The sequence below is a fragment of the Aquila chrysaetos genome, chromosome 18 (genome assembly GCF_900496995.4).
Source record: "Aquila chrysaetos chrysaetos chromosome 18, bAquChr1.4, whole genome shotgun sequence".
NCBI classification, from domain to species: domain Eukaryota; kingdom Metazoa; phylum Chordata; class Aves; order Accipitriformes; family Accipitridae; genus Aquila; species Aquila chrysaetos.
The window spans coordinates 27,922,075-27,943,625 of NC_044021.1; the positions used below are offsets into that span (position 1 = coordinate 27,922,075).

At 43.8% G+C, this 21,551-nt stretch overlaps 1 protein-coding gene across 2 annotated transcripts in view; it reads right to left on the reverse strand.

Annotated features, from left to right (window-relative positions):
• Positions 1-19,301, reverse strand: part of ADCY1 (adenylate cyclase 1) — a 169,401-nt gene extending 150,100 nt beyond the window's left edge. For both annotated transcript variants that reach the window (XR_003927352.2, XM_030041777.2), the window contains exon 1: positions 18,518-19,301. Coding sequence is in view for 1 of the 2 variants with exons in the window: in XM_030041777.2 (XP_029897637.1) it covers positions 18,518-19,186 (669 nt within the window). In the remaining variant the exon portion in view is untranslated. The remainder of the gene's footprint in view (positions 1-18,517) is intronic.
• Between the last annotated feature and the right edge of the window lie 2,250 nt (positions 19,302-21,551).

Consider the following 21,551-nt stretch of genomic DNA (forward strand, 5'->3'; position numbering starts at 1 on the left):
ACTTTAAGAAGGTTGAGTGCTGTATTTTTTTTCCCGACTGATGATAAATGATCTTTCAAGAAGCAAACAAAAAAACCCCGTGAAGTTGTACTTTTGTGATGTGTTTATGGAAAGTCAAGAGCAACACACTTGGTATGTTACACTTGCTGGCCAGGGTTACACAGAGAACTTCCAACCAAATAGAAGGCAAAAAAAAAAAAAGGAACACCAACAGTTTTAAGTACTGCCAGCATTTTCAGCTTACCGCTGTTAGTAATGACCGTGAGGTTGCATCCCGAAACCTCCATCAGATTAGGACCTACTCTGTAATCAGAGTACAGGAGATCTCCTTAGAAAAAGTGTAAAATGCAGAAAGCTAAAATTAAGCAGGCAGGAAAACTTCAGTTCAAATACTTACCTGACAAAACACTCTTAAATTTAGGAACAGGGAGAGCTTTATTTTTTCTAAGAACTCTGAAGAAAACCCAACCCTTCAGCTACTATCAGAGGTTCACAAATTTAAGTTATACAACACACCGTGCAGAAAGAGCCAATAAACTTCCTACTGTTTCCTAACTTAGATACTGAAAAACAGTCTACGGAGGAGTCTTGATGCTCATACTCAAGCAAACCCACCACTGAAGCCACTGAGTGAATTGCTTATTCCAGGATGAAGCAGAACAGTCAGAGAGATACCCTTTGATTTTTCTCATTTCAGCATCAATTTCTACTCTTGAAAAGTGTAAGGAATGGAAACTGCACCAAGATGAATTCCTTTTTTGAGGGTCTTGCACAAGCAGGAGTTGAGGACAAGATGCAGAAATATGTATTTATGGCCTGTGTAATAAAAGAATGCAGAAAACATATCAAAAAAGAGACCTTCCCCTAGTCATAGAGATGCCTAGAGATGAGTTGAGGGAAAATCTTTTGAGAGGTCTTTGCAAGAACACTAACGAGGAAAGAGACAGACAGAATGAGAAATTAAAGAGTCCTCTGACTCATTTCCTTTGGGAGGGAAAATCTGAATGAGGAAAGAGAAAAAATAGAAAACAGGCAGGATACTTCTTTCAATAACTTTCAGAATATATCTGCTCTATCTTTGTGTAGGCGATTGTATACTTTGGACTAGCATTTGCAATATTCAAATATATTATTCAAATAACAAAAACAAGCACAGTGAAAGTTTCACAGATGAAAGCAGACAAGAGGAAGGAAATGGTAATTTTTCACAATATTTTATAAAACAAAGCCACTTATACTCCTCACATCATAAACTGTTTAGCTATTCTTTGATCATTTGGATTTGTTCTGCTAAAGTATGCTTCAACCATGTGCTGTCAAACATACAGATACAGGTAAAAGTCCATAACATGCATGGCAAGATTCTTCTAACTCACAATACTTGTGAAGCAGCTGCTAGGAATTATCATCAGCTAACTGACTCCCCCAAGCTTTCTCCCAACCTGGCCAGGTACACACATCTTACATGTATCTCTTCTACATCATGGAGTAAAAAGAAGCCAAAATCCTCTGCAGGTAAACCAGTGTACTGCCTCCAAAAAGCCTGTTAATATTTCTTTAGAAATGACAAACAGTAATTAAAATAATCAGCATTTAAGGACCATGTTCATTTTTCAGATTTCACATTGCTTAGAGTTAGTTTCTTACCACTATCAGAATTAAAATACAGTATGCTCTGGCATAACTCCATTCATCTTTATCTCAACATTGTATCTGGGATACAGAATTATAATGAATAGCCATTAAAATATACAAATTATGGCTGGTTTCTTCTAAAACATGACGGAAAATTATTCAAAAACATATTTGTAGCTTCACTTTGCCCAACAGAGAAAAAATGAAGTGAAACAATTCCGCCTATCATTGGAAAATACATAGATGAATAGCTATTCTTGGTTGTATACATTCATGTCATTGCTTTGGGTAAACAAAATAAACCTTTCCTCTACATCTTACGCAGTTAATAACAAAGTTACTGAGGCAAATACATTAAAAAAAGTTTAAGTGGCTCATAAACATGCTCCATTTAACTGTAACATGAAACTCCTCACTCTTCTATGAACATCCTGCCCCAAGTCATGCAGACCAGAGGAAAAGGTTCATCTCCAAGTAATTGAAAAGAAGAAAACATGACAGTATGGCTTAGCCCAGAGTAAATGGAAATATTTTAAACTATTCCTTGGGGCTTTATGATGCTTAAGATGAAGTCTTTACTTTATGAAATTCTTGTCCCAGACAACTGCAGCTGGAGTCAGGAGACTCACAATCTATTCTGAGTGAGTTTTGGAAAATCATCTTGCTTCTCTATCTCTAGTCGTTTTTCTGTTCTTTGCCATGTCTAGCAGAGGACAATGGATTGCCTGTTATTTGTGCACTTGTACAGCAAGCAGCGAGCTGAGAAGCTAATCAAAGTTGACACCTCTAGGCATTACCATAACATCAATGGTAAATAATAATAAGACAAGCTGAATTTCAGCCTAGAATTTGATGTGTAGGTTCATAAGCAATCCCTTGTTTGCTTTGTGTTACTGTTTTCTCAGGTCCAATGAGAAAACAGTCATTGAAAAAGCAGCATCTTAAGCAAGCAGTGCTTCGCCGAGACACTACTGCAAAGTGAGACTGGTTTCAGGATATACAACCAGTGTATTTTATAGCACTGCATCATCAATTTTCAGCAAGTGTTTTTTTGTGTTTTCCATTAATTTGCTGCAAGACATCTTTATTTCAATACATGCAACAACAGTACTATGTAAGGTCTCTTCCTGAAAGCCACTGCAAGACAAATTTAAATATATTGTGAATCTCCTTCTGCTCTTGACTGTGACTGGATGCAGCAGTGCTGAAAAGCACAGATTATTACAGAGTATCATCTTTGCTATCAAAATTAAGAGTTTTTCTGAGTGCCTGCTTTGTAACTTAGGTATTCAGAACCAAATATAGCCAAAGTGATAGTATAAGATAGAAACTGCCTTTTTTGTATACATAAGGTTATTTCTGTCCATTCTGAAAGAAATAACATAGTCACATAATATTTCCATGCTAACATGCAAAGTCCATTGACTTCCCATATCAAAATCCCTTACAGTATCTTCTATACTTGGCACCAGACACATCATGACCTGCTCCAGAACTAATGGGTTCTGTGATTCACTCATTGAGTCCACCATACTAGTTATAAATATAAAACTTCTTTACGGACACTGAGGCAATTTAAGTTTTGGGACATTTAAAGGTGGCATCCTGTAGGAATTCAGAATCTTTAAACAAATTTTATTTGCTTGTAGCCATTTTTTAAAGTCAATTCCTTCTTTTGGCACTGTTTAACAAACTATTCCCTCTATATAAATGGCTTAAGTGGCGATCCTCGAATTACTTTTAAGGGGTTTTTGAAACATAAGAAAATATGATCATTGGTCCTTAACCGTAATTTATGTTTGCAAATTGCTTATGAAGGTTTGGCACCTATGCTGAAAGCTGTTCCAGGATCCATCAATGAAAAACATTTTTTTAGCCGCTATACTGAATCAACCCAACCTTTAGTTATATCACCTGATTTACCTATTTTCCAAACATCCGTATCTAAATTAATGCACATATGATTAGCTATAAAGTGAAAAGTTAGGCTGCATTTACAAAAGATGTCATCGCACTAACATTATTCCCACTGAAGTTCACACAGCAGTGAAGACAACACGGCTACTGTTACAACACAAGGACATAAACTGACAGAACAGTAAAAAAGGCATTTCTGTCCTCTTTTTTATAGTGGTCGCTCATTCTGATTCCCAGCCTCTTCATGCCAGCACAAATGCCCATGCAGGTGTGAACAGGACTAGTGAACTCATCCACACAGGAGCCCATCCTACCAGGCTTGGTTCTAACCTGCATTAGCTCCCTGGCCCATTCAGTGCAGGGCTTCAAGTGCGTTTGGTGGTGAAAACGGGTTGAACGGGGGTGCGTATCCACATCCACGGGACTACTTTTTTCAGTGGTAATGATGACTTAAAATATGACCTGAGAGTAAAACTAGGCCATTAATAGCTGCTTTAGGAAACCCAGAAAGAAATAGCTGGCCTTTTGATTATTTGTCTAGCCCTATTCACTCCCCTATGAGACTTCCTTCCTACTAGACTGGATATCTGATGTTCCTGGAGTCCGAACAAAGTCTAGGCACTGCCTTTCAACACCAGAGATTTCTGATTCCTGTTCAGAGGGCATTACTTGAGCATCGCACGTCATCACACCTGCTAATGGTTTCTAGGACATAAACAGCAGATGTCATTATATCACCCATTATCACCAGGCTTTGTTACTTCTCCTGTTATCTGACCTGTGTGTTAGCACTTTTATGCCACTTTATGATCCACACAGAGATGGGATTACAACAGAGAAGGCTGTATTGCCAACATGAACCTGGCTGTGTGGCAGAGTTTGTAAGGTCACGCGACTAAGCTTGACCGAGAGATTCCCCAAAGCATGCCTCAGGTGGGACAGTATGGCATGCTACCTACCCTTACCAAAGACACAGGCACAGCTGACCTAGAATGGAAGGAGTGACTCCATGGTGCAGAAAGGGAATGCACCAGAACACGGTGCACCAAGGTGTGTCACCAAGGCTCTCCTCTTCTGAATACAAAGACTAGTGTTCCAATTTCCTTGAGTCAGAAGAGAAAATGTGTTAGCTGGAGTTCCTGTTCTGTTTGCACTCATTATACAGCTGGCACAAACATAGGTTAGCATTTGTACATGGAGCACCCCACGCTGGAACAGGGTGCTTCAGACCCCAAGGGCGTCATCAACAGGCTGGTGCAAAGAGCAGTTTGCTTGTCTTTGGCATTATGTTTGACTGACACTGACAGTATTCTGTGTCCATCAGTGTAATAAGCACCAAATTAATCCGTAAATTGAAGGTGGAACCAAGCCTCTGGTGTTTATTAATTGTTAAAAGGAAGTCTAGTATCTGCTTACATCTCAGTAATTTTGTCCTGAAAAAAAAATTTCTTCCATTCTTCACAGCACTCAGGGAATTATGTGTCGGACTAGAAATTCACCCCTGAAGAGAGGCCAGGAGAGGTGTAAGACATGAAGCTTTGTACCTACTGGACAAAAACTGAGAAAGCTAACTACATCCTATTTTTCTAAGGTACTCCTTTGTCACATGAAACTCCCCACAGGAACTTAACCCAGAAACTGCTCAGTCTGCAGACTGATAATACCAATCACCAGCTACAGTTGTTGATTATATTATATATAGGTATATGGTACAGTGATATTGTATTACGTCTAGGCCACCTAGACCTTTGACATCTACACCGATCCCAAGAAGCTTTCCAACAGGAGATAGTTTAACCAACTCTGAAAATAACTGTGAGATTTCCAGATGCTAGAGAGAGAAATATTTCTCCTGAGGATGAGTAACCTGACCCCTAATGGTTTTCCCTTTTTCAACTACTCCAAGATGGCCTGCTGTGTGCCAGCTTTTGAACTACTGTACCCAGTAGTTTCCAGATGACTTAAGGGTTCCTTAAAGGAAAAAACCCACACCCCCTCAAAATACTTTGCATTCATTGCAGTATGCCACAGAATGAGCTCGTGCTGTAGCCAATGTCTACTGACATGTGGCACCACTGTCATCTGCTGACAAGTCAAAGCCCTCAGTTCTCCCTTGGGACTGATTTGGAGTCAATGTGACTTTTGTCACAGTAAGAATCACGGTATTTACCCAACATGTTAAAAGTCACCCATAGCAGCAGACTCTGTAATACCCTGGAAGGATGTTTGCCTCACACTCTGTTGTTATACACATTAACACCACCTATGCAGAGGCCCTGTGAACTTTCATTACAATTCCATGTAAGACAAACATATTACCTCATAAGCAATCTTAAGCAAAACAACATTCATGTTTGCCCACAGACTAAGAAAACAACTTTAAGTTTGCTGGGCTTGCTGAGTTACCAACAGTGATGCTATATAAAAATCTCACATTTGCATCTCAGAAACTAAACTATCAGCATCAGTCTTTCTTACATATTTTGGTAAGGCATCAAAGTTTCTTTAGATAGTGAAGAAATGTGAACTTTGGCGACCTAAATTTGAACTGTGACTCTAAAGAAGAAAAGACCTTTCCCTCATACAGCTCCACTCTTGAACCCCTTAGTTGCAACAAGGAAAAAAAAAACAAAAAAAAAATCTTTTTCAAGGTTTGTACCATTGAATAAAACCATCTACATTTAGGACTGTGCACAGTAAGATTATTGTTAACTCAGCAGTGCATTATGGATCAGCTTTAGGTTTGCTTTTTTTTTTTTTTAATTACAACCAGAAAAAGTTTTTCAACTGTCTTGTACAAAGTAGTTGTAAGTCTTTGATTTTTCAGTCTTTTCTTTTTATGTGAGTGGAATGGCAGCAACCATCATACACAAGGGAAAAGAAGCCAAGATAGCACTTGGTATCTCCCTGTAAAGAGAATTTTTTTGAGAATGTTAGCTAATGGATTATATATATGTCAAATCCTTAACTTTACAGAGGACCAGCAACCCTAAGTAAAATTTAAAAGACAACTTCAGGGGTATGTAAGACATTTTGTAAGAAAGACAATTTCTCCCCCATTTAGGTATTCTATCTTTTGCCCAAGAGAAGGAAAAATCATTATGATCAGTAGCCAAGCTCAGTTCTTCAGTATACAATCATGCTGGAGAAATGGGGCTTTTGCAAATTACACCATAGAGATTTGGGACTAACTAAGGTTCATGAGTGTAGACTCACTAACTGACAGGACAGATGAAGTCCTGGGACTGAATGTTGTGCACCCTTAGGGAAATTAGGAAAGATCAACCTCCCTTCTGCAGTCACCTCCATCCCAGGAGAATGTTCCCTCTTTTGTATTTGGTTGATGTTCTCTTTTGGGTGAAGTTCAGTAGAGGTCACTGCACCAAGAACTGCAGTAGTCAGCACAAAACTGACAGGGACTGATTCCACAAAAGGAGCAGCAGAAAAAGAAAAAAAGCAAGCAAGCAAACAATTTTTTTAAATTATTAGGTTCTCCGTCGACAATCTAACAATGTTACAAAAATATCAGTTAAGCAGAGAGGATAATTCATAATTCAGCTTTGCAAGTGGTCATTGCCCATTTCTGTACTTCTTTTCATCCTAACTGTACAATACCAACTATAAATACCAACTGTAAAATTTTTTTGCATATTCTCCTAAGACCCAAGAGTCAGAAATGTGCATTTTTCATGTCCCTTGCCCATAGGCAAGCTAAGAAAATCCTGTAGCTTACCCTATACACGGCCCACCAAAGAAATATATTAACTACACATAAGATTTGCACTAAATAGCCAGCAGGTATTCAGGACCTCATTCATGATTCTCTCAATGTTTCTGTCAGGCATCAAATAAGGCTCAGAAATAATGCTGCTGAGATCAAAAAGCCATGCCAAACAATTGTATCAATTGCCCTTTTCTGGATTTCAAATTTAGCAATAGCAATGGAACTGATTAACAGCCCATCAAACGAAGCTCGCTTTCTCCTCTTAAACATCATCATCCTTTTCAGTGAAGGATATTCCAGAAGCTGTTATAAGAAAAGCATGCGCTCTCAGTTAGAAAAGCACATTACCCTCCTACCAAAGCCGTTTCAGCCATTGTGTTAATATTAACCACTATTGTGAAGTACAGTTTAGAATAGGAATCCCCTCTTCAGGCTGTGGTCTCTTCAAAGGGTAAAATCAGACTAATCTTTTTAACAGTGTACGCAAGAAGAAATGGACTATTGATAAAGCAGTTTATTTTGACTAACGCATGAGGCACATTACCTCGGCTGCAATCTCCTCAATCTACTGCTGCCTAAAATAGAGAGAAGGCTGCATGGAGAAGGCCAAATAAGCTAATGTAAACTTTCCGTCTGGGGGAACTCAAGCAGCTATCATTCACCACGGTCATTTCATAACTGGGGGTGGGAAGAGGAAACTCACATACTGCACATGGAGATAACGCTCAGTGTCTCTGTTTTGAACAGCCTCATTATTCCTTGTATTTCAAAGCATAGAGGAATGACAGATAGAGCACTCATCATAGCTAATCCAACCATGGACTTAAAAACTAGGCTTCTTCAACTCCCAGAGCCCCGCTAGAGCTGATTTGCATTAAACCAGCATGGATCAGCAGAGACATCAGCACAATGGCTGCAGAGTCCAGCAGCAGGAATGACACAGGACAGATGTGAGGGGTCATCCTCAATTTCCAGAGCACAGCATCTACGCTCTGTGACCCATAATCCCAGGTGAGGGGCAGCATCCAAATCTGACAGCCATGACCACAGTGACCAGGCATCTGCAGAGCAGACTCCAGAGGCAACCTGCAACAGTGGGAATTTGATCCTGATTCAGTTTCTCTCTCTTACGGGCTTGTTTGCCCATAAGGAGAGGTTCCTTTCCATTGCCATTACTACTTTCATGTCATGACATAAACAGATCTTGACTTCCTACATAGTTCACATTAAACGGTGTTTTAGTTAAATCATTCTGGGATGAAATTATTACAGGCAAGAAGAATTTTTGGCACATCATGCAAATTTCCCCAAAGCCCTATGAGATGGTTTTTGGTGTCTAAAAGTGAAATGAGGCTCAGGCCTATACCCTTCACCTTTGGGTGAACATTGAACAATTTACCTCAAAGCTTCATTTTGCCACATTGTATTTTATACAGATTAACTCGTACTCTGTACAGAAAGAAAGACACTCTTTACTTAGAAGGCATAGGCCTATTCTCAACTTCCATATGAACAAATTTCACAAGATCTGCTCGAGCACAATATTCTTTTTCAGGCTGTTGATACTTCAAATTAAGGATATAGTTTATGTAAATCTCTTTTACAACTGTGTTTATTAGTGTTATTTCATTTCCTAATTTTGTGTGGGTGGATAATTACTTTCATCTTCTAAGAGAGAATCATAAGCAGATTTATGGAAATCAACTAATATTTCTGTGCTATTGTAGTGTATGAAGGAAAACTGTCAAGTTGGCCATAAGCACCCCTTAATTTTATGTGCTAACCACTGTAAAGAACAGTTAATTATGTTTACTTCTATCAAGTTGTACAGGAGGATGCACAACCACTTGTTACTGAATCCAATAATGAACACCTTGCTCCAGAATGAACGTCTGAAAGGTGGTGTTATAGTGAAATATTGTTCTGGAATGTTTTTCATATTAGCCACACTTAGATCATTTCTTGCAACATGCATCTCTAGACGATAAAGGACTTCTGTAGTTACTGAACAACAACTAAAGAAATAACTATATTTCTTACAGCTTTGTCACACTTTATTGCCTGCCTTAGAGCCACACTAGATCCACATTTCTCAGATTTTTCACTATTTCAAATCCTGCTGCAGAAAACAGCTTTTCTGTATATATAACGTCTTTGGTGAATTTATTTCTTTCAGGAAACAGCTCATGTGGAAAGTTCATACAGAATATATATTCCTGTACTACATTTATTGTACATTTATATGAATTAAAATTTATATTATGTTAACCTGCATTGAAGGGGATTGCTTTAACCAGATTACACTTGAGTAAATGAAAGGTAATGCTATTGTCTTTGGTTATTCCAAATACAGAACAGGTGGACTGAGTAGTAACTATGTTGTTTCCTCAACTTCCTCCAGGTACATGTCTTAAAAATTTGAAGCAAAGTCAATTTCTTCCATGAAAAGTTTCCCAGAGGAAAGTAAGAAAGGAAATCACAGACTTCAGAAATTTTGAAACAAAACATATGGCTTACATTACACTCTTTGATGGCCTCTCAGACCTGTCCATCATAGCAAGCCAAAGACAGAGTGTTTTGGGTTTGTGTGGCGGCGTTTTTGTGTACCGTGTGAGGGTGCGCAGGGCCGGCTCCTGCTGGAAGCCGCTGGAAGCTCCCCCGGCTCGGAGCCGGACCCGCCGCTGGCCCAGGCCGAGCCCCTCCGCGACGGCGGTCGCGCCTCTGGGAGAGCAGATTCCAGAGGGGAACGGCCCGTGAGTCGGGGGAGTGGGATGTGAGAGGAACCCCTCTGCGGATACCGAGGTCAGGGAAGGAGGAGGAGCGGGGGAGGACGCGGTGAGGCGGCAGGCTGTCCCCCCCAGCCCGTGGAGGGGAGCGGGGGAGCGGAGGCCGCCCAAAATGGCCGCGCCTCCGTGGCTGAGGCAGTCTGTGACTGAAGGACTGCACCCTGTCTGCGGAAGGGACCCGCGCTGGAGCAGTTGGTGAGGAACTGCAGCCCGCGGGAAGGACCCGCGCTGGAGCAGTTGGTGAAGGGCTGCCTCCCGCGGGAGACACCCCACGGCGGAGCAGGGGCCGAGCGCGGAGTCCTCCTCCCCCCGAGGAGGAAGGAGCGGCAGAGACGAGGGGTGAGGAACCGACCCCAGCCCCCGTCCCCTGCTCCCCTGGGGAGAGAGAACCGGGAGTGGGGCTGAGGCGGGAGGGCGGGAGGGAGGGCGGGGGGGAAGCTGCTCTCGCGTTGGGGTTTACTCCCCATTATCCTTGGTTTGGTTCAACTGGTAGCAAATGAAATTGATTTTGTTTCTCCCCCATGTTGAGCCTGTCTTCTGCCCGTGACCATAAGTGGGGAGTGATCCCTCCCTGTCCTTGTCTCGACCCACGAGCGTTTCTTTATATTTTCTCCCCATCCCACCGTGGCCAGGGAGGAAGTAGTGAGTGAGCGGCTGTGTGGTGCCTTGCTGCCAGCTGGGCTGAAACCACGACACAGAGCTCAGCCCCAAAGCTTGAACCAGTCTTTTCTGCTTGCACTGTTTCCTCCCCTTCCCAACAGCAAGGGTCCTGCAGGAGTTAATACTGCCTGACTTCTTCCTGTCAGCTATGTTCAAAAGTTGTAAACCACAAACATTTTAAGTCCTAGATGAAATTTTCTTATAACATATTATGAATTAATCCAAACATGAAACCTGCATGAAACCATGCCATCCCTTTGCCACACTCATAAAAGACTTTCTAACAATTATTCCATACTGGCACAATCAAGAGCTTACAAGCAACAAGAAACGATGCTGTTCTGGCTCATCTTCCTCTTTCCATACACGTCATCCACATTCAGTTACGTTTTGTGCTACTTTATTCCTGTAGGGAAGACAGGAGTATATGGCCTTTTGAATCTAAGAAAGTACAAGACAATAACTAGGCGTGATAGACAAAAAACATTATTTTATGCTAGCTGATGTTTTCTGAAACAGCAACAGAAGAATTTAGCACGTGAGAATGCAATGCATCTAAACTGACAGAATGAGATAAGAAAAAGCTAGAAAGAAAACTTCTGCTGTAGTTAGTAAGGGCCATCTAATATAAATACACAGACATTCAGGGCTGTGTTTAAAGCAGATGAAAAGAAATTGAGACCTGCACTAGCTAGATGTTGTATTACACTGGTTCTGTCCAGCAAGGCACTGCACTATAATAGTAACTGGGGAAAACAAGATGGAAAAAAACCCATAAGTTTAAATCCAGAAGAAGAAATGGCAGATCACATCAAGGACAACTATTCCCTATTCTCAAAATTTTCTCATATGAGTTTAGCACTGAACATATCCAAAATCACATGTTCAGAAAAGAAGGAAGGAAGGAAAGGAAGAAGGAAAGGAAAAAAGAAAGGAAGAAAGAAGGAAAAGATGGAAGAAATAGAAACCCTCAATAACTTATGCTGTAGAAACCTCAAAGACCTTTAAACTCAAACTGGGAGCTCCTGAGCTCAGAGCTCCACAAACACATATGAAAACTGCTTTTTCACACAGTAAGTATGTAAATTAAATAGAGTCCCTAATTACTAACATCGCGTGCAATGTTTTGCTATTAACCAGGGTCTAGACAGTAAAATTTTACCATATTGAAATGAAGCCACCATTTGGCCACTTTGTTAACATTAAAATGAAAGCGGTAATAAGACACATAGAGACACAGTCTAAACCACACATATTAAAAAGGACTGCAACCGTACAGCCCTGTAATATTGTATTGCCATTGCTATTACTGTATTGCTGTTGCTATACAGAAAGGCGTAAGCATTGTACAGATTTTGAAAGACCTCTGTCTTGCAAATGTCAGGTTTGCCCTGCGCTAAAAGCTTAGCTTCTCAGGCTACACTTTTTTTGACCTCCCTGCACCTTGTTTTACCTGGTTTAAGCATAACAGCAATTTTTTCTAATTGACCAGATGTCTGTAGCTAATTTGTGTTACTTTTGCTTACTTTCTATGCTAGCACAACAGTTTTATGACCATCACATAATGATGTTGTATGCAGAATATAGGCCTATGGAAAGACAGCAGAGGCCTTGAGAAGTGGAGACACAGGAGATGGTATAGAGGACTACAGGCACAGGATTACAAAAGATGAGGCATAGGCTTGGTACTGCAGACAACGCCCATAGCTATAAAAAGACTCACCAATGGTCAGTTAAAGAAATGCAGGCCTGAAGATGGACAAAACCGGCTTTAGGTGTAACAAAGAGAACAAAGAACAAGTATCTAACATACATAAAAGGAAACATATATAGTAAATTTGGATGCAACATGGAGCTGTAGACCAATAAAGAAAGAGAAATGCATGTTAGCGAACTTATAAAAATGTCCCCAGGTGGACCCTAGAGCAACGAAGAAGAAACCACTAACATGAACATCCCCTTTCTTCCAGGGAAGGACTCCAATGCTGCCAACAGAGGTAACACCACCAGCGGAATGAAGCCACCAACCTTAAGACTTGGAGAAGCAGGGGAATGGTGAGGGTGAGCATAACATCAAGGAAAGAGGGTAGAAACTAAGTGAGTGTGTAACAATGTTAGCTGCTTTATTACTATTAAAACATTTTCTGCATAGAAACCCTCTTTTTCTTTGGTAATAATGGGATCTAGCCTATTATTGATACTTTGATTAGCCAGTTAAGATTTCAATTACACTAAAAAAAATAAATTCCTAGCTTTATATAAGATGCATTTCTTCTTCGTCCATAAACAAGATTTTGAGCATAACAAGACTAAGATATGTTAAGAGATGTTTGACAACTCAGTCAGAGCTTACCATTAGCTAATTCAATGTACATTTCCATGGGAAGTTTTTTCCAAACAAAAAGTACAGCATGAGAGAGGAAGAGGTGGAGCCAAGGAGGAAGTCTGTCCTTTTGGCATGTATTTATTCACTGGGCTAGTTAACAGGCATCTGGCCCATCATGGGGACCCACAGGTGTTATTGCAATACAAACAGTAATACACTAGCCACAGGTGTCCATACAAAGGTCATATGACAAATCATTGCAAAGAACTGCTACCAAAAAAAATCAAATTCTTATAAAATTTTGAATATGGTGACATTCATTGGACAGAAGCTGCATTCTCCCCAGGCCATTAAGTAGGAGAAAAACAACTATCGGATAAATTATTTGTTATTTACTATTTCTCCAAGTCTGTATGATTCTTGCCAGTTTCTCAAAGGCTTCTTGTTTCTCAAGCATGCAGAACCATCAGCATGCTGTTATTGTTTGGAAACCCATGAAGAGTAAGAGTCTCAGCAGTTTGCAGACTCAGGAAGCCAAAAGCATATTAATCTCTATGTGGAAGACGACACTGAGCTCCACATTCCATAGAAGATCCTGTACTTCAGCCTCTAGATAAAAGGACTGCGGTCAATACCTGGCAATCCCCATGCCACAAATGAAGATTAAAATCCCACTTTAACTAGGGAAAAAAAAAAGTTTTACCAATCTTTTAATATGGACTAAATGTCAACTTAGAGTTACACACAGATATTGAGAATCTCTAAGAACAGTAGTCCCAATCTTTGGAAAGAGAGGAAAACAGTGAATTCACACAGATTATTAGTGCATAGATATGTTTGCAATACTAGAGATATTCTTGATACTAACATTTGAAAAGCACCACAGCGAATAAACTAGTCCCTCAGCAGTACTTTCTATGTATGAAGGAGAAAACCTGAGCTTTGCACCAAATAATAATGACAATGGAGCTGAGCTGTCTGATTCGCAGCCCTTTATATTAGGCTGCTGGACTCTACCTTCTGTGTGAGAGACAAAGGTGTGGAGATTAACAGTTCTGCGAGTGCTGTGTTCATTTATTACATTTTAAACACTAGCAGAAGTAAGATTAACTGTGGCATGATAATGATAATTCCTTGTGATATTCCAGACTACTATCACACTAACCTGCAAAGAGTTAAGATAAAATAAAATTGTAAGTATTAAATTAATTATTTTAAATAACTGTTACCAGCTTCCTCCATGTTATCCTTTTCATAGTCTACTCATTCCCCTACAATTTTGGTACTTGCTGAATCAATAAAAGTGCTAATCATACAAATAAATAAATACATGCATAAAACCAGTTTTAAATACAGCCAGAAAAATACCACAACACTTATTTCACCACACTGCTGAAAAAAAAATATTTTTTTTTCACTAATTTATGACAGCACCTTTCTTCTGCTCTTTGTTGCTCAAGTTGGAACTTTGGTTTTCGCAAAAGATTTGCTCTTTCACAAAGATTTCTGTGATGTGTGAGGGCATTTTGTTGGTGTGTGATTTGCTTTTGAATCTTCTGGAAATAAGCATACTTTTTAAAAAAAACCAAGGGGACAAAAATATTTAGAGGGACAAAAAAGTTATTTAACAGTAAGTCATGAAACTGTACACATGCCACCACTGAGTAATTTCTGTGAGCAGCCTTTGCCTTCCTCACCCCATCTGGCCTTAAAGTCTCTAACACCCACTCACTGCATCACAACAAAAATTAGACTAAGCTCCTTGGGGCAGGGTTCTGTATTTCTGTAACTGCTCTGAATCACCTAACATACATCTGAAACCTGTAGGGTGGGGAAAAAAAAAAAAAAAAAAAAGACAAGTCCAAGCTGTTAAAACTTCATTTGTAGGTTCAGCCACCTGTGGATACCTTGTCACATTATATGGCATGATGTGACATGGCATTAAATGTCACATTAAATGGCATGAGCATTTTGTTCCGTGACTCCAAAGGAAGTGAAAGAGTCTGACTAACGTGACCAATACGCTATTGGTTATATACACTATCCTTATCACAGTGTCAAAGAAGATATGCAAAACCAGCTGTGAAGTCAGCATGCCTTTTGCCATGAACTTATTCCAAATGGGGTCAAGGTTGCCCCCAAGTACTTTGCATATTTTTAGTATTCCACTTATTTTTATATATATATATATATTTTATCTATTACTACATTTCTCTTAAGAATGAACAGGACAGATTAGCAGATTGGAATTTTTCATTTGATGAAAAACCAGCTACTGAGTGGAAAGATGAAGCTCAAGTTCTGCCACATTATTCCCCTGGCTCTCTTTGCCTCCCCACACTTGCGTTCTTCCTCTCCTCTTGCTTTTACACATACCTGTGTCTCAACTTATGACATGGCATGGCATGGCATGACATGACATGACATCTAATGGTGGAGAGAGCTAGAAGAAATGAGCTTGTGATCTCCACAGACCACTCGCAGACAACACTGTGCTGTCAGAAAACTACCCTTTTCAAATTAAATGTGCTTTACTGGGTAGACCTCATAACAAACTTCTCCCACGGTGAGCTGAACTATTGATTTTCATATGCTGAAATGTTTGTACATTTATATGAATGCAAATTCTAAGCACGCCATGGGACCCACTCAGGGTCTGATTCAGCACTAGTGAAGTCAGTGAGGCTTTTGGCATTCAAAGATTTGCATATGGTGATTCCTCAGATAGCATGGAATAGAAGATGTGCATCCAAAAGCCCACTTCAGGACAAACCCCTTAACTTGGCTATGCCTGTTTTTTAATGGGTTGAACTTGAAACAAGATGAAGTGCTTGGTCTTGCTGACAACTTAACTTGCCACTTTAACTTCAATGGAAGTTACTAGATCTGCGCATTCTCAGAGCTCAGGCTAAACAACAATAGAATTGGTTCCCTACCGGAATCACCCCAAAATCAAAGGCTTCTTTAACAGAACACTGGCCTCAGTGGTTGGTGCAGGTGCATCCGCATTTCTGGATACAGCAGATTTCTATTTAAAGATTTAAATTTACCCCTTTGCTTGGGGCAAGGGGTTGGGAGAAAAAACAGAGCCATTCAGGCGATTGCAGCTCTGCACAGAGCAGTCCTGCCTCCCTGACAGGCCGACTGCACGCTGTGTCTACAAGCACTGGGCTGGTCATGATAAAATCCAGTGGCTGGGAAGCAGATCCAGACTGCGAGCCAGCATCCATTCTAGCCTTTACAGAAAAGGCTGAGCTACTCTCAGGCCAGGCAAATAAAATTCAGATTATGCGGCCTTTACATGGCTTTAAATTTCCAACCATTGTGAACCTGTTCTTTGGAAAAGAAAAAACAACTTTTGTATAAGGGAAGAGTCCCTTCATACACAGATAGTCTTCAAATCAGAAGACTTTTTGCTTGCAAATATGCAACAAATCAAGGTGCATTTCTGTGGGACACAAGTTCACAGACCAGTTATTTTGCTTGATTCAAAGCTGGTTTCTGCCTCCTGTTATCAGCAAAGCATACTGCTCTGGGGACTGCATACAAATTACTGAAATTACTTTGGGGGGGGGGGGGGGGAGAGGGTGATGAAGAAGAATCATAGGTGTGTTACATCAGCCGCTAGTCAACTATTTCTATGTATTTTTTAAGCCAGCTTCTCATCGGTTGAATAACTGAGTTAAACTAGTGTGAAGAAAGTTAGCAGATTTCTTCTCTTCAAAATGTTTCACATTCAAGCCCTTGGTTAGATAATTTAGTGAGCAGACATTATTGTCAGCTTCTTTATGTTGTTTGTCTAGAACAGCAGGTGCCACACTGAGCTGCAACTTGGCATCAAGGAAAATCTGCCTCTGTGTCAGGGCAGCCAGGATAGCCTCGACTCCCATAAGGACTAATTGGTACTCCAGTAAAAAGAGCTATCTTCAGCCCTACTCAAAGAGAAATATTCTAGTGTTTTTAGCATCCTTTTGGATGCTTTTAAGGAAAGCTCCTCTCAGTACTCCTGCATTTCATCAGCTCTCTCTCTCATGGAAACTCTAAATCACGCATTTAAAAATAGACCATCAGATTATCTGGGTAAATCATAAAGCTCAGCTTATCTCTTTCTTTCCCTTCAAAATATACAATTTATTTTGTCCACCAGCTCAGCAGCATGAACCCATGAATAATCTTGTTTGTCTCAGTAACCCCACTCTTGATTGTCCCTGCGTATCGCCACTGTGTGCATGTATGTCACGCTGGGGCGGGGGGGGGGGGGGGTGTCTGTGCAAGCCCGTAAGGAGGAAGAAGGAATTCACAGTTCTGGGCACGAAGGTGTACAATCCTGCTTACGGCAGTGTTTATGCCCATGCCAACTGTGAGCGTCCTAGCATCACAACACAGCCTTACACAGCCGTGGAGAATAACACCAGGATCTAGCAGAAGTAACGTACTAAGTACTTCCATTACGCATCACATTGTTTAACACCAATCTAGACCCCAGAACCCGTGCGCCTCCACTGAGGGCAGGCATAATCAATGCGGTGCGAGGGAGGACGCAACAATTTTTCAATTTCTCTTTCGCAGTGGTTGAGAGGCACAACATAAGGGAGCCTTAAGCGCCAACCCCGACTCCCAGCCCCAGCGTTTCCCATACGCGCATCTCCTCACCCTCCTCCCCCTGCCAGTGCGGCCCATCAGGCCACGGGAGCGGGAGAAAGCCCTGCAGGGCTATAAATAGCTACTCGGGGGAGGAGGGCAGAGTGCAGCAGCACGTTTCCAAAGATGCTTGCTGCAGAGGGAGGTTTTGCTGGATTAATTCCGAGGGGAAAGGGAGCCGCTAGGAAGTTCACCGAGCTAGCAGGTAGTGTCTGCTGAGGGGGGGGCAGCGGCTGCCCCGGGAAGCTGAAGGGGGAATGCCTGGGAGAGCAGCGAGGTGGGTTTCCCCCTTTGAGTGTCCCACCTCTTTCAGAGCAGTTCTGCAGACACCCCCCCCCAACCCCCCTCCCTTGAGACGGGCTGTGGGCACCAAGGGTCCGCGGCCGAGAGAGACAGCGAGGACACGAATCGGCTCGACGGAAGCGTTATTAGCACACGCTGCTTATTGTCTATGCCAAGTTCGTACCGAGTCCCGCGGCGGTGCTCCCCAGCCTGCCCCAGCGCGGGCCGGGCGCTGCCGGCTCCCCGGCTCTCCCCGGCTGTCCTGCCGGAGACAAAGCCGAGGGGTCCCGTCTCCCCGGAGCCGCCCCGTCCTCCCGCCTCCCGGAAACTTCGGGGAACTCCGGGCACCGCCCGAAGCACCGGTGCGCGCCGGCCCCTGCCCAGCCGGGGACGCACCGGGCGCTCGCTGCCCGGTCCCCGCCGGCCGCCCCCGCCGCCCCGGCTGGCTGCGCGGGGGCCGGCGCGCAGCCTCCGCCGCTCCGCGCCGCTCCGCGCCTCCCCGCCCGCCCTCGCCGTGCTGCAGTGCCCGGCCCGGCCCTCGCTCACCGTCCTCCAGAGCCGCTGCCGCTTGGCACTGACGGAGGTGGCGGTGACGATGAGGTGGGAGACGGACACCACCAGCCCGAAGACGATGGCCAGCAGGGTCCGGACGGGCAGCAGCGAGTAGGAGACGAAGGTGACCAGCATGAGCTGCCACATGCCCTGCTCGGGGGCGCTGGGGGGCTCCATGCCGTAGGCGCCGAGCGAGAAGGGGCAGCAGAGGAAGGAGAAGGTGAAGCTGAAGAGCAGGGTGAGCTTGACGATCTGCTGCAGCTGGGTGACCTGCAGGTACTTGACATTGGTGACGATGAAGAGGGAGAGGAAGATGATGCAGTGCACCGGGTGCGAGCCTTTGGAGATGGTCAGGCTGGGGCCGGAGAGCAGCTCCACCAGGGCCAGGCTGGCGGTGAGCACGATGAGGACGGCCAGCGCCTTGAGGGTGGACGTCTGCTCCAGCTTCAGGTTGTAGCTCTGGAAGAGAGCCTCCAGCTCCTTGCAGTCGAACTCGTCCTCGCAGGCGATGGCATCCAGCAGCAGCAAGGGAGGGGGGTCCCCCAGCCCGGCTCCCGCTCCCGCCGCCGCGGCAGCCGGCGGGGAGCAGCAGCAGTGGCAGCACTTCTTCCTCTTGGTCTTGACTTTCTGAAACGGTATTTCCTCCATGTCAGTGCCATTCATAAACCCCGGGGAAGAAATGCTCCTCCTGGTGTCCCCCGCTGCCGCTCCTCCGCCTCGCCGCTCATAAAAGAGAGAGGGGGGCTGCGAGCAGGAGCCGCGGCCGCACGCCCGCCGGCAGCCCCCGCCGCCGCAGCTCCGCGGACGCGGGCACCGAGCGCAGCCCCACAGCCGCCGGCCGCAACCCGCGGCGCCGGCAGACGCCCCCCTCCGCTGCCACCGAGGAGCCGGGGATGGCTGGGACGGCGGGAGGAGAGCCTCACTCGTGTTAATATGCCAACCTTCCTGCCTGCTGTCTCTCTCTCCCCTCCACCCTCCTCCTCCTCCTCCTCCTCCTTCTCCTCCTCCTCCTCCTCCTCCTCCCCTGGTGCTCCAGGGATGTTAATCTCCTAATGACACCAAAACACCATCCGAAGGTTCGAAATCAAGCGGGGGGGGGGGGGGGGCAGAGGGTGGGTGGAAGCGGAGGGAAGGGGAGTGGGGGATAATCAACAGGCGGGTCTCCCTTCAGATGCCGCCGTTTGCAGGAGCGGGAGCTACGGAGAGCGGGTGGCAAACGGCCTCCCGGGGAGTGGGCAACATTTAAAAAAAAACCCCAACCCCCAAAAAGCAATAAGCAACGACAAGGGAAAAAAAAAAAAAATAGTCACGAAACCCAGCCAGGGGGCTGGGCTAAGAGGAGGACAAGCGGGGCAGAGGGGCCGGAGAGAAAGCAGGAGGCAGGCACAGGCAGGGCGATCCCCTCCCCACCTCCGAGAGCCGCTCACCGGCGGGGGGCCGGGCCAGGCGCCTGCGCGCCGCTCGCCGGGGATCCCGGACTCGGCCCCGGGGGGGGGGCACGGCGGCGCGGGAGCGGCGGGGGGACCGCCCAGCGCCCCGCAACCGGCGACCCGCACCCAGCGACCCGCACCCAGCGACCCCCGCCCCGCACCCAGCGACCCGCACCCAGCGACCCCCGGCTCTCCGGCGACACAAGCCTCGCGTTGTCCGCCCGCCTTTACATCTGTTTAAACGTATAGAGGTGTAAATGTACGAAAGCGACGTGTAACTACACAGAAGTACCTGACAATACACATGTGTACCTAAATACGTATAAATCTATAAACGTGGGTGAAGCCTGCTTCCTTTGAGAAATAAAGTCTCATCTGCCTGAATAAACATGCTGATTTTACTCGTTTTGCCTTCTAGACTCTGAAGCGGTTGGGAAAAAGTGTAGCAAATGAGAAAATTTTCAAGGAAACGCGTTTCTGTGCGCGCTTCTGCCTGTCCGGGAGTACAGAGCAGTCAGTGGCTGCAGAGGGCTACTCTTGTGACAGGACTCAATTATCATCCCCCACAAAATTGCACTCGGTGCCTCATCAAAAACTTGAGTTGGGAGTCTGTGCGTTGTTTTTGAAAAAAAACCTTCCAGGTCTGCCTACGGTGCTGCTACCACATACCACTGTTACTGACTTGCCACCAAAGAACACAATACAATATTCTTTTCTGCAACCATTGCATCTAATTTGGGGATTATGAGACTGATTCCAAACTCACCAAAGACTGGAGAAAGGACTCCAATGTTTCTTTTGGCTTTGGATCAAGAATTTGTAAGAATCGGGGCTAGGAAAATGTCAAAATAGAAGACTTTAATAGATCGCGAACATTTGGCTTTTCAAAGGTGGTGCAGGAATACTTTCCAGAATCAAAGCAGAATCCTACTATCGTGGGTACGTTGAAGATCTAATTGCTGGTTTTTGTTTCAGTGATGTCAGGTTCTGGCTCCGAATTTGGGCTGAAGAGCCTTAAGATCAACAGCAGGCAGGGATTCTTTAAGATTTGTTACAGCTCTGAATGATGTTGGTACTTTAGTTCTGGATAGTACAGTAGCTTTCAAGAGAAAAATCTCTGATACATAATCTAAAGCAACATAGTTTTTTATTTTAATATTTTATGTTAGTCTTAGCCCTCCAGGCTCAGTATGCAGTTGTTCTTTTGAACCTGCACAGACCTCGTTAGGAAAAGGGAATGAATCAACATTGCTGGAGTTTTGCCTGTTACAGATTCAAAATATGTCACACTTGAGACAATGACTGTTACTTACTCTGTGTTCATGTGACGCTACTCATGGTGGCTTCCTAGACTGTGACTTAGCCCCTCAAACACTGCTGAACTGTAAAAATAGCTGGTGTTTAGATTTCTGTAACTTCCTTCAGGAAGAAAGTAAAGGGGTTGGATTTGCTGGCCCAACTGCTGGAAACAGGAAGAGATGTTTAGCTGAAATGAAGTTAAATCTAACAAAAAAAGGCTTCCTTTATTTTGCAGTATCTCTAGTGTGTTTGGAAAGCTAATACAATTCATCTCCTTGTTCACTTTGGTGCATAAATTC